The sequence below is a fragment of the Pleurodeles waltl genome, chromosome 3_1 (assembly GCF_031143425.1).
Source record: "Pleurodeles waltl isolate 20211129_DDA chromosome 3_1, aPleWal1.hap1.20221129, whole genome shotgun sequence".
NCBI classification, from domain to species: Eukaryota; Metazoa; Chordata; class Amphibia; order Caudata; family Salamandridae; genus Pleurodeles; species Pleurodeles waltl.
This window is the reverse complement of record NC_090440.1, coordinates 1,677,848,937-1,677,862,391: the sequence shown is the minus strand read 5'-3', so window position 1 is coordinate 1,677,862,391 and position 13,455 is coordinate 1,677,848,937. Positions and strand designations below refer to the sequence as shown.

The following is a 13,455-nucleotide window of genomic DNA, read 5'->3' as shown; positions in this document are numbered from 1 at the left end:
CAGAGAGGTTTCCTGACCTCTTCAGGGTCCCCAGTGAAAAACGGGGAGAGAATAAGGGAATTGTTACACGCCATTCAGATGCCAGCCGAAATTGCAGTGGTAAAGTGTAGTGCTCATACAAAAGGACAGGACTATGTTTCCCTGGGAAATGCATATGCGGATCAGGTCGCAAGATTTTGTGCCTTGAACTGTATATTGCTCAGGGATGAATGGAATTTGATAAGTGAACCAGAACTCGAACCAGCTGAAGCATTTGCCTTGAAGGTCGTGGATACAATGGATGAACTAAAAGCATTACAGAATAGCGTCAGGGAGGATGAAAGAGTTTCCTGGATTAAGTCACAATGTACAAAGAGACCAGATGAGTTATGGGTTTCAAATGAAGGAAAATTTGTTTTACCAAATAGTCTCTTATCGCAGCTAGCGCGGTTCTATCATGGGCAGGCTCACCTAGGGAGAGATGCCATGATAAGATTGTTCAAAACTGATTGGTTTAACCCCAGATTCCGTCAAGTTGCAGAAGCAGTTTGCCATCGTTGTGTCATTTGTCAACAGATGAACCCAGGAAAGGGAACGGTTGTGAACGTGAGCCACATTGGCAGGGCGGGTGGCCCGTTCAGCAGAATGTAGATGGACTTTATTGAGATGCCTGTGCATGGAGGTCTGAAGTATGTGTTGGTGATTGTGTGCATTTTTAGTCACTGGATTGAAGCATACCCCACACGTAGAAATGACAGCCTTACAGTTGCAAAACTATTGTTGAGGGAGTTGATACCACGTTTCGGATTCCCGATCTCTTTAGAATCAGATAGAGGAAGTCACTTCAATAACGAGGTGATAAAGTTACTTTGCGCAGCGTTGAACATTGAGCAAAAACTGCATTGTAGCTATCGCCCTGAAGCCTCAGGACTGGTGGAACAGATGAATGGTACACTGAAATCAAGAATGGCGAAAATATGTGCATCGACAAATTTGAAATGGCCTGACGCATTGCCTTTGGTGTTAATGTCAATGAGAAACACCCCTGACAGAAAGACTGGATTGTCCCCGCACGAAATTCTCATGGGCAGGGCCATGAGACTTCCTGCAGTTCCCGCAAACGCGCTTTTGAATATTACAGATGATATGGTGTTAGACTACTGCAAAGGTCTGGCTGACGTGGTTCGCTCTTTCTCTCACCAGGTGGAAGCAACCACCTTGTCACCGATCCAAGGTCCAGGACACACACTGAAAGCAGGTGACTGGGTCGTGATAAAGAAGCACGTGAGGAAGTCGTGTCTGGAACCCCGTTGGAAAGGCCCTTTCCAAGTGATCCTGACGACCACTACCGCTGTGAAGTGTGCGGGAGTTCCCAACTGGATTCACGCCAGTCATACAAAGAAGGTGTTGTGTCCCACAGATGAGGAAGTTGAAGCGCTGAAACTGCCAGTACCTGATAACAAAGTGCCAAGCGCTGAGACAGAGCAAAACAGAACTAGAAGCGAACAGGCAGAAATAGAGGAGAGAGAAATATTCTCTGAGGACGAAACAACCGATTCACTTGGGGAAGACCAAGGAGAAACCTCAGACAGCGACGAAGCAGCTGAAGGTAACAAAGAGCCTGAAGCAGCTGAAAGTGACAAAGAGCCTGAAGAAAGTAACGGTGACAAAAGGCTCGAAAGAGGTGAAGAAGCAGGAGAGCCTGATCAGAGGAGGGCTTTCCCAGAAGCAGACGGTACAGAAAAAGAAAAGGAAAACCTGATTGACTCCCCAGAAGGAGGGGACAAGGCAGAACAGAACGAAACTGTTCAAACTTCCTCAGAAGAGATCGCAGGTCCATCAAGTGGACACAGTGCAAAGAGAAGACCAAGTATATCACCAGTAAAAGTAAAGACTAGAGAAACGTTGAACGACAGTGAAGGGCCAAGAGTGAAAGAGAAAAGAAAGGAAGTGTCTGTCGTGATACCAACATCAAGTGAAGGAAAAGACTTGGCCAAAGAGGAAAGTACCAGTGAGGCAGAATCAAAGAGAGATGCAAAATTGAAAAGGAAAAGGATACCAAACAGGAGATATTCCGGTCCAGAATGGGCATATGTAGTCAATGACGATTGGACCGACGAATTTGTATCTCTTAGCCTCGAGAACGAAGAAGAAGAGATACCAATAGAAAAGAAAAGTTTTATGGACACTATTGACTGAAAAACTGATAAATGACATTGCTTGCTATAATCTAACGTGATACAACCAGCTGAGACATTGCTAAACCGGATGAGACATTTGCTAACTTGATAAGACTTTGATAACCTGATTGACTCTTAAACCCGATTTGAGACAACGTTGCTAACCGATAAAAGACTGAGTTAATGCCGAATTGAGACAAATGCTGCTAACCGATAAGTGACTGGGCTCCTGAAGAAAACTGTGTGAACATTGCGCTCGTTCAGCTTTGTAACTAATTGCTAAATCGTTTCTTTATAAGTGCTTCTAGCTCTCTGATTCTATACAGATCATGACACAAAACAGTAGAGTGAAATATTGTAAATATGCGTGTAAAGGCTTGATAACTGCATGTGTACTAATAATAATGGCAATAGTGCTTGCAACGCGTGGTAAGGGTGAGAATGAGAAAATTGATGCTTCTACTTCTGCTCCTGTTACTGTCACTGAACTAACCGCATTGAAAAGACTAGAATTAGATGAGAGACACTTGCATGATAAGAAGGAACTTTCGTATAATGTTTTCTATCGCCTACTAACAGAATATGTTGAGACTATGGATGCGAAAGATTGTTATGTGTGTACACAGATACCGACATCGGTAACGGAAGGGGTGACTTATCACCACATGCCTCTTACATATGGGATTACATGTAGTTTAGTAACTTCTAGATTTTATGGTCAAACTAACATACAGTATTTTTACTCAAATTATGATGTTACCTTTGCATATGTTCCTATAATAACGCAACTAAGCCAGATTGCTAAAGATTGGGATGCTAAAATAATGAGGGAATTTTTCGAGCCAATGCAACCTTTTGAAACAGCTCACGCTCATAGGGAAAACCTTACCTGCTCGCTCTCTGCAGTAGAAATAAGCTTTTTAGATCGCACAGATGATAGAAGGGCACAAATGAATGCGAAATTATAAAAAGAGCTAAGTAAGAGGACTTCAGTAGATAATTATGCTTTTGCCGCAATAAAAACACAAGGGAAAATAGCTTTAGACGCTTGGCATGTAGGGAAATTTTGTATATATCGTGGTGAATCTTATTATGATAACATTTTCGTGGGAGCGAGTGAATGTAAACATACGTTTATCTTTAAGGCCAAATGGACATTCATGCTGAACGGACTTGACCCTGTCATACCTGGTGTATATTACATTTGTGGGCATAATGCCTATTATCGTCTTCCAAAGGGATGGTGGGGGAGATGTTATTTGGGTATAGTGTTCCCAAAGGTTTATCAACTGGATGACCTATCGGTGATTCCAAAGACGCCTGGATCTCATCGTATCCAGAAAAGAGAGACCGCAGCTGCTGTGGTAGGAGATATATTTGGAGCCATGATTCCTTCATTGGGAGTTGTGTTGAATTCCATCAAAATAAGAAAGTTGTCTACTATAGTGGATAACATGTTGACAAAGTTTTCAGGTGCTATAATCCTGATGGATGCTGAACTTGCAGCAGAAAGAGCTATGACTCTTCAAAACAGGCTTGCCCTAGACATTCTTTTAGCAAAGTATGGCGGCGTTTGCAAAATGCTTGGTGCGCGTCACTGTTGCACGTATATACCAGACAACAGTGTGAAAATTAAAACAATGCTTGCAAATCTAACAAAAGAGAGTGCAGACTTGAAGGAATTGAAAGAACCAGGAGTTTGGGAGAAGGTTGGAAAGGGAGTTGCTTCAGTGGGAAATTGGCTTGGTGGCATTTGGAATGGAATATTACTAAAAATAATACAGGGAATACTAATAGTACTAATTTGCATCTTTGGGATTTGGGGAATAAAGAGGGGAATACTAATGATCATGGCAAGAATTAAGAGAAGGAAGGAAGAGAAAATGATGAAAAGAATGGCAGAAGAATACAAGGCAAGAACAAGGGGAACTAAAAGGCAAAGAGAACTGACAGAATTTTAATGGAATAAAATTTGTGGGAATAGTTTTGTGTGATGACAAATAGTCATCAGAGGAGGGATTGATGACGCAGAAACGAAGGTTTTACATTTATTAGCGCATAAACGTAGTGCCGCAATAATCAAGTGTGACTTTAACCGAACTAATAAAGATTGTACGGGGACAAATGTGCCCTCAGAGTAGTTCGCCAACATTTATAAGCGTGCTTTATATAACGTGATGTATTAGAATTGTACTAATCTGACATAACCGTAAACGTGTGCCATGATTTTCTTGTTTGAAATGTTTTAACTTAGCATAACTTTAGTGGAGGCTTCGGCCTAGTTGCCTTGTCTCACGGTTTAGATGCTCGTGTTTTTCTAATGTGCTAATAAAACGCGTATTCTTGCTTGAAGCTGTACTTTTCCAGTGAGATCGGTTCACATGCTTATCTTTAAGGTTTCGTGCCAGCCTGGCATCTTCTTCTTTGCTCCAAGGTCAATCTGCAGGTGCAGACAATGGAAGCTCTGAAAGTGAGTTAATTGGTAAAATATGTTGCAACTTACGTTCCCGACTCCAAGGATAATGTATGCCTAGGTAGAAGCTTGTGAATTGTTGTTTTGATTGGACAATTTGAAGCCAACCTATGAACCCTCCAATGGAAGACCCTACTGGATTTGAACTGTTGTTTATTTAAACCTGGTGCACAAGAAGAAAGCACGCCATTAGCCATTGGCCATTACCCGCCATTTGCAGGACATTGCAGCCATTATGGCCCATCTTGCCGACCTCGTCATTTTGCCATCTTCTACGATGCCAATTGATGTTCGACGCCATTTTGAATGAGACTTTGATGCTTTCTCTAATCGAGAGAAAGAGACTTTAAGTAATTCTCGCCCTAGAGACTTTAACTTCGATTTGCCCCTTTGCATAAAGTAGTTTTGTCCTTTTATCTTGCCGCTGTGAGGCAATTGCCCCGTCCACCCTGCCCCTTTGCCCCCGTCCCATGCTGATCGAAACCGGTACCTGTGAGACGAAGACTTCCTTGAATGCTGATTGAATTTGGTAAATATGAAAGGAAAATGTACAATTGCATTGTGTTTCTTTTTAGGTAACCAACTGCTGATTTTTGATAAGAGCCCTAGTTAGGAGTTTTCCAAATCAATGTTGCTAAATTGTTTTTGCATGAAATCCCACATGCAGATGCTAATTTGAGGTTAGATGAGGATTCATTTGTTGCACGATGCAATTTGAGACCTTGTTATGCTGACTAATGTATGCAATTAGCCCATTACAGATTATAGTTTTAGTGGTTTGCGTTGCTATTATCGAATGCATTGTTATTCAAATGCTGCATAGATTGTATCTTTTCCGCCGTTATGGACAGCTATTAATGTTCATTTACATATATAATTTGGTGTTGAGACACATTTATATTGTGCTAGCTTTGTTAATATAGGGAAATAAATTCACTAACTTTGAATAAACTGGTGTGGTTATTCATGGCCGGAAGGTCATGGTTCGCCGAAATGTTTTCTGGATTAATTGTGAAGTGTTATGTTGATCAGGGCATTGCTTATGTTCGTTATTGATTATTGATTTGATTAATTGACTAATCTCGGGTGAAGAGAGCCCCACTTGGTCAAAAGATTCATCGACCCAAGAGCGTCCAAATACAGGTAATTTATTAGTACGGAACGCTCTATCAATGGTTAACAGTTTTTCTTTTGTTTTTTTTTATTGTAATTAATTACTTTTAATTTACTGCAACATTTTAATTTGTTGCTCGAATGTTTAATAGAAATATCTTAATAAATATGACTGTCTTAATTTGACTTCAATTTAATCTAGTCAGCTGATAATACAAGGCAATTCGTATTTCAGATTAACCACATTTTCACAAATTTTTACCATGAAATAATATCCGTGAGTGGAAAAGGTGATGCCGGAGCGTGCTGAATGAAAATGATGACGTTGGCTCTTTTTCAAATCCTCCTTTTGATGCTGTTGAAACGCAAAGCTCTGCCAAAAGGTGCAAACATATGTCACAAACAGAACTATTTCAAATTTTACAAGGCAAATTTTTATCAAACAGTGTATTATAGATAGACAGATAAATAGATGGATAGATAGATAGATCCAAAATCTGAAAAACTTACACCAGAACAATACGACGGTGAAGGCATATAAAATTGTCTACTTTACCATTGTTGCATTTTTTGGGACCAAACTAAAGAGCACGCAAACTTTTTTTCCAACATGAAACATTAATCCGCTTCGTGGTGCATTGGGCAGTATCAAAGACAAGATCTTTTCCCAGTTTCCATTTGAATTGTTTAAATCATTCATATATTTTTCAAGAACATCAAAATGTTGCACTCTTAACAGAAGTTCTTTGTAGAATTAACATGTATCATGCATGGGAATGTGATGTTGTTTGGTGTATCATGCTTTTATCAAAACTTTAAATTAAATTAACATTTCAAATGAAGGGACTCTACAAAAACAAATACTGAAAAGAGATAGTAAAAACATGCTTAGCATTGAGATGCTGGTAGAGAATATCAGAAATTAGTTTCCACACTTTGATGGACCAAACGGAGACAGGGCAAAAGGAGATGGACAGATACAAAAGCACAACATATAAGGTGGTATGTTGTTAATTGTCACATTCCTGCTTTTTGTGGTTGTTGGTTAATATTCCACGTTTCCAGATCAATGGCTTCCCTTAACGGACCCATAAATAGAGATAAATATGAGTCCTCTCTACGCAGCCCTGCAAGGCAAACAACCACCTGGAATAGACAACGTGCCTTTATTTGATGAGGTGTACTTTGGATTTGAGACCTATGTGACATTATTCACGGAACTACACAGAACAGAAAAGCTAAGGATGGTTCAGACTAACACTAGCATTATCTCTAAAGTCACCGCTCGCAGTACAACATCTTTCTCAGTTAATGAAGGTCTTCAAAATGTTTATGTACAGAACATTGTTGTAGTTTTCTTTTTAACCCCTTCGCTGCCAGGCCTTTTCCCCCTCCTGTGCCGAGCCTTTTTTTGGCTATTTGGGGCAGTTCGCGCTTAGGCCCTCATAACTTTTTGTTCACATAAGCTACCCACGCCAAATTTGCGTCCTTTTTTTCCAACATCCTAGGGATTCTAGAGGTACCCAGACTTTGTGGGTTCCCCAGAAGGAGGCCAAGAAATTAGCCAAAATACAGTGAAAATTTCGTTTTTTTCAACAAAATGGGAAAAAAGGGCTGCAGAAGAAGGCTTGTGGTTTTTCCCCTGAAAATGGCATCAACAAAGGGTTTGCGGTGCTAAAATCACCAGCTTCCCAGCTTTCAGGAACAGGCAGACTTGAATCAGAAAACCCAATTTTTCAACACAATTCTGCCATTTTACTGGGACATACCCCATTTTTACGATTTTTTGTGCTTTCAGCCTCTTCCAGTCAGTGACGGAAATGGGCTTGAAACCAATGCTGGATCCCAGAAACCGAAACATTTCTGAAAAGTAGACAAAATTCTGAATTCAGCAAGGGGTAATTTGTGTAGATCCTACAAGGGTTTCCTACAGAAAGTAACAACTGAAAAAAAAATATTGAAATTGAGGTGAAAAAATCAGCAATTTTTCTCTACGTTTTACTCTGTAACTTTTTCCTGCAATGTCAGATTTTTTCAAGCAATATACTGTTACGTCTGCTGGACTCGTCTGGTTGCGGGGATATATAGGGCTTGTAGGTTCATCAAGAACTCTGGGTACCCAGAGCCAATAAATGACCTGCACCCTGCCTTGGGTTTTCATTCTATACCGGGTATACAGCAATTCATTTGCTGAAATATAAAGAGTAAAAAATTGCTATCAAGAAAACCTTTGTATTTCCAAAATGGGCACAAGATAAGGTGTTGAGGCAGTGGCTATTTGCACATCTCTGAATTCCGGGGTGCCCATACTAGCATGTGAACTACAGGGCATTTCTCAAATAGACGTCTTTTTTACACACTCTCTTATATTTGGAAGGAAAAAATGTAGAGAAAGACAAGGGGCAATAACACTTGTTTTGCTATTCTATGTTCTCCCAAGTCTCCCGATAAAAATGATACCTCACTTGTGTGGGTAGGCCTAGCGCTCGCGACAGGAAATGCCCCAAAACACAACGTGGACACATCCCATTTTTTTACAGAAAACAGAGGTGTTTTTTGCAAAGTGCCTACCTGTAGATTTTGGCCCCTAGCTCAGCCAGCACCTAGGGAAACCTACCAAACCAGCACATTTTTGAAAACTAGAGACCTAGGGGAATACAAGATGGGGTGACTTGTGGGGCTCTGACCAGGTTCTGTTACCCAGAATCCTTTGCAAACCTCAAAATTTGGCTAAAAAAACACATTTTCCTCACATTTCGGTGACAGAAAGTTCTGGAATCTGAGAGGAGCCACAAATTTCCTTCTACCCAGCGTTCCCCCAAGTCTCCCGATAAAGATGGTACCTCACTTGTGTGGGTAGGGCTAGCGCCCACGAAAGGAAATGGCCCAAAACACAACGTGGACACATCCCATTTTTTTACAGAAAACAGAGGTGTTTTTTGCAAAGTGCCTACCTGTAGATTTTGGCCCCTAGCTCAGCCGGCACCTAGGGAAACCTACCAAACCAGCACATTTTTGAAAACTAGAGACCTAGGGGAATACAAGATGGGGTGACTTGTGGGGCTCTGACCAGGTTCTGTTACCCAGAATCCTTTGCAAACCTCAAAATGTGGCTAAAAAAACACATTTTCCTCACATTTCGGTGACAGAAAGTTCTGGAATCTGAGAGGAGCCACAAATTTCCTTCCACCCAGCGTTCCCCCAAGTCTTCCGATAAAAATGGTACCTCACTTGTGTGGGTAGGCCTAGCGCCCACAAAAGGAAATGGCCCAAAACACAACATGGACATATCACATTTTTTCACAGAAAACAGTGTCTACCTGTAGATTTTGGCCTCTAGCTCAGCCGGCACCTGGGGAAACCTACCAAACCAGCACATTTCTGAAAACTAAACACCTAGAGGAATCCAAGATGGGGTGACTTGTGGGGCTCTGACCAGGTTCTGTTACCCAGAATCCTTTGCAAACCTCAAAATTTGGCCCAAAAAACACTTTTCCTCTCATTTCGGTGACAGAAAGTTCTGGAATCTGAGAGGAGCCACAAATGTCCTTCCATCCAGCGTTCCCCTAAGTCTCCTGATAAAAATGGTACCTCACTTGTGTGGGTGGGCCTAGCGCCCACGAAAGGAAATGGCCCAAAACACAACGTGGACACATCACATTTTTTCACAGAAAACAGAGGTGTTTTTTGCAAAGTGCCTACCTGTAGATTTTGGCCCCTAGCTCAGCCAGCACCTAGGGAAACCTACCAAACCAGCACATTTTTGAAAACTAGAGACCTAGGGGAATACAAGATGGGGTGACTTGTGGGGCTCTGACCAGGTTCTGTTACCCAGAATCCTTTGCAAACCTCAAAATGTGGCTAAAAAAACACATTTTCCTCACATTTCGGTGACAGAAAGTTCTGGAATCTGAGAGGAGCCAAAAATTTCCTTCCACCCAGCGTTCCCCCAAGTCTTCCGATAAAAATGGTACCTCACTTGTGTGGGTAGGCCTAGCGCCCACGAAAGGAAATGGCCCAAAACACAACGTGGACACATCACATTTTTTCACAGAAAACAGAGGTGTTTTTTGCAAAGTGCCTACCTGTGGATTTTGGCCTCTAGCTCAGCCGGCCCCAGGGGGGGCAGAAATGGCCTAAAATAAATTTGCCCACCCACCACCCCGGGGAGCGACCCTTGCCTGCAAGGTCGCTCCCATTGCGTGACGGCGCAAAAAAAAAGATCCCTGGTGCCTAGTAGTTTCTGCCCCCCTTGGGGGCAGATTGACCTAAAATCGGCCGATCTGCCCCCAAAGCAGGCAGAAATGGCCTAAATACAATTTGCCCCCCCAGGGGAGCGACCCTTGCCTAAGGGGTCGCTCCCCATCTCTAAAAAAACAAACAAACAAAAAAACAAAAAAAAACAATTTGCCCTGGTGCCTAGAGGTTTCTGCCTAATACCAATAGGCCGATCTGCCCCCAGGGGGGGCAGAAATGGCCTAAAATAAATTTGCCCCCCCACACCCGCTGGGTCGCTCCCCTTGCCTACAAGGTCGCTCCCCTTGCGTGATGGCGCAAAAAAAAAAGATCACTGGTGCCTAGTGGTTTCTGTCCCCCTTGGGGGCAGATTGACCTAAAATTGGCCGATCTGCCCCCAAAGCGGGCAGAAATGGCCTAAATGCAATTTGCCCCTCCAGGCGAGCGACCCTTGCCTAAGGGGTCGCTCCCCATCTCTAAAAAAACAAACAAACAAAAAAAAAAAAACACACAAAAAAATTAGCCCTGGCACCTAGAGGTTTCTGCCTCCCCGGGGGCAGATCAGCCTAATAACAATAGGCTGATCTGCCCCCGGGGGCGCAGAAATGGCCTAAAATATATGTGCCCCCTCACCCCCCCAGGGAGCGAGCCTTGCCTACGGGGTCGCTCCCCTTGCCTGACGGCGCAAAAACAAAGATCCCTGGTGCCTAGTGGTTTCGACCTAAAATCGAAATACAATTTGCCCCTCCAGGGGAGCGACCCTTGCCTAAGCGGTCGCTCCCCATCTGTAAAACAACAAAAAAAAAAAAACTCCCTGGTGTCTAGTGGTTTCTGCCCCCCTTGGGGGCAGATTGGCCTCATAATAATAGGCCGATCCGCCCCCAGGGGTCGCTCCCTTATGACAATTTCATTTTAAAAAAAATATCCCTGGTGTCTAGTGGGCGTTTTGACAGCCGGATTGCTTTCAATCCGGCTGCCAAAACGCAGAGAGAGACTTCAAAGGGAGGGAAATACATTTCCTTCCCTTTGAAGCCTCTTTCGGCCTCCCCCACGTGATCGGAAGAGAAATGCAAAGCATTTCTCTTCCGATCGCGCTGGAAGCTGAGCTTCCAGCGCTATGGGGAAGGCTCTGTGACAAACAGTGCGCTGATGTCACAGGGGGGATGGGGGGTCAGGGTGGAAGGGGAAGGGCTTCCCCTTCCATCAATGCCTTTGGGGGGGGTGGGGGGAAGCACACAGAGGGAGCGAGAGAGCTCCCTCTGAGCTGTGTGCCAAGGACGTAATGGTTACGTCCTCGGCACAGCAGCACTGTGCCGCAGGACGTAACCATTACGTCCGCGGCACAGAACCGGTTAAGGAGCCACACAACCTTTGTGTTCTATTTAGTGACTCGTGAGAGTGATCATGGCAACTACTGGATTTTTGGGCGGCTGGGATTCGACTGCACAAAAGAGCAACACGATGGCAACTGAGCTGTGCTATTTAGAGAAGAAAAGGGATAGCAGGGCATGGATGACGTGGTATATAATTATTCTGTTTATCTTTGAGAGAAGAGGAAGAGTAGGGAAAGGAAATGGGACAGCAAGCCATGTAGTCAGATTTAACTCTTATGTTGAGCCACAAAGCATAACAGTGATATGATGCTGAAGAAAGGGAGGAAGATTAACTTATGGGGAGGTTTGTATCAGAAATTCATGTTAAAACAAATGGCCATGGCAGATGAACATATATACATACATACTTTAAAAAAAAAAAGGTTACAGGGATGTTATAGTTAAGTTCTGAATTTACTAGCACAAAACCATAGAAAATAAGAATTTATATAGTTAGAGTTATTTCAAGTAACAATAACTCACAGCCTAAGGTAACTATAACTTGTACCCCCACCATACAGTTTTTATTTCAATAATTTGTCTTCTAGTGTTACAATGATATTTTTATTGACGTTATGAGAGTTATCATGAGTGCTGTAATATCTGGGGTAATTCACAGTGCATGGCGAGTGCATGAGTTCTAGTTACCTTAGGCCTCGAGTTTTGGTTACGTGAAGTAACTCTAACTATAACTGCTGAATTTCAATGGTTTTGTGCGAGTAAATTCGGAACCTAATTATAATGTCCCTGTAACCTTTGTTTTTTTTAAGTGAATTTCTATAGCTTTTTTAATTCCATTTCCTAACTGTAACGTCCCTGTAACCTTGTTTTTTCAGTGAATTTCTATGGATTTTTTTACGTATAATAATTTGCATTACTATACATTAATCCAACCACCGCAGCAGATGGCCTTCGTAAAACCACCCAACCCCACACTGTGCATGGTCAGTCCCTGTGGCCAACCACCCTAACCACCCAACCCATGCTGCACATGGCCTTTGTCCTTTCCAAAAGTGGAACTTCTACTGGGGCACCTGCTACGTGTATATTTGTAAGTGCTTTCTGTGGAGGTTTAATTTCTGTGAAATGAGCATCTGGGCCAGAACATTCTAACCTTTTAATATATTTTTTTTTTTGGGTGAGGAGGAGGGCTGAGCCGCCCCCCTGCCCCTTCCGATTTGCCCCTGGGAATCCCATCCCTGGGGCCTGGCCTTTTATTATTCGTTTTTTTTTTAGGAGGGGAGCCGCGCAGCCCCCTCCGCCGGCCTGTCTTGGTCCCGGGGACCCCATCCCCGGGGCCTAGCTTCACCATCTACTTTTGTTAGGAAGTGGGGGATGCGGGGTACTGTGCAGCCACCTCCCCTGGTTGATTTCGGCCCCAGGTATTCCATCCCCCTGGGGCTCGGTCTTTTATTATTTATTTGTATTTTGTGGGAGGGGCCAGGTGGCCCCCCACCCAGCCGATTTTGGACCAGGGACCCCATCCCCTGTGGCCCAGCCAACAATACTGGGTGCCCTGTAGGGAACCCACTGTGTGTTATGGACCACGGGGGGAGCCAGAAGGCCTCCGTGGTCCCAGCCTCTCCCCGCCTCCTGTGGGAGCTGGCATTGCTTTTGCAGACAGGGAGCTGCTAAAGATGCAGCACTCTGTCTGCAAAAGCAATTGTTTTCTCTGTTCCCCTGCCCACATCAGAAGAAACCACCGCTTGCAGCAAGTGAGAGCTGTTTGACAGCTCTCACTTGCTGCAAGCTGTTTTCTGTGACTTGGCGGGAACTGTGAAAGTTTCCGCCAAGTCACAGTAAACAGCTATGTCCCGGGGTGGGCACCCCAGGACATAGCAGAAGCCGGTCCTGGGGGGCTGTGGTTCCTAGGGCCATTGATGGCTCGTTGAGGGGAGCTGCAGGCCCCCCTCCAACATGTAACTAGCCCCGAGGAGGTGATGGTCCCGGGAACCCATTATGGACCCCCTTCATTCAGGGCTGCAGGGGGGTCCTGGGGAAGTGGTGGTCCACGGGGCTGCGTGGGGCTGGGCGGCCCCCCCACTTTCATCATTACTTAAACCCCGGGAAGGTGGAAGTCCCCAGGGCTGCGGGGGGGTCG

General features: G+C 43.8%; 1 protein-coding gene across 2 annotated transcripts in view; it reads right to left on the bottom strand.

Moving 5' to 3' along the window:
- The window catches only part of PJVK (pejvakin), a 124,120-nt gene that overhangs the window by 14,421 nt on the left and 96,244 nt on the right, over positions 1-13,455 (bottom strand). The window contains exon 5 of one of the 2 annotated variants that reach the window (XM_069221368.1): positions 6,053-6,118. The exons of the other annotated variant lie outside the window; for it this stretch is intronic. Within the exon in view, the coding sequence (XP_069077469.1) occupies positions 6,053-6,118 (66 nt within the window). The remainder of the gene's footprint in view (positions 1-6,052; positions 6,119-13,455) is intronic. 2 annotated transcript variants of the gene reach the window in all.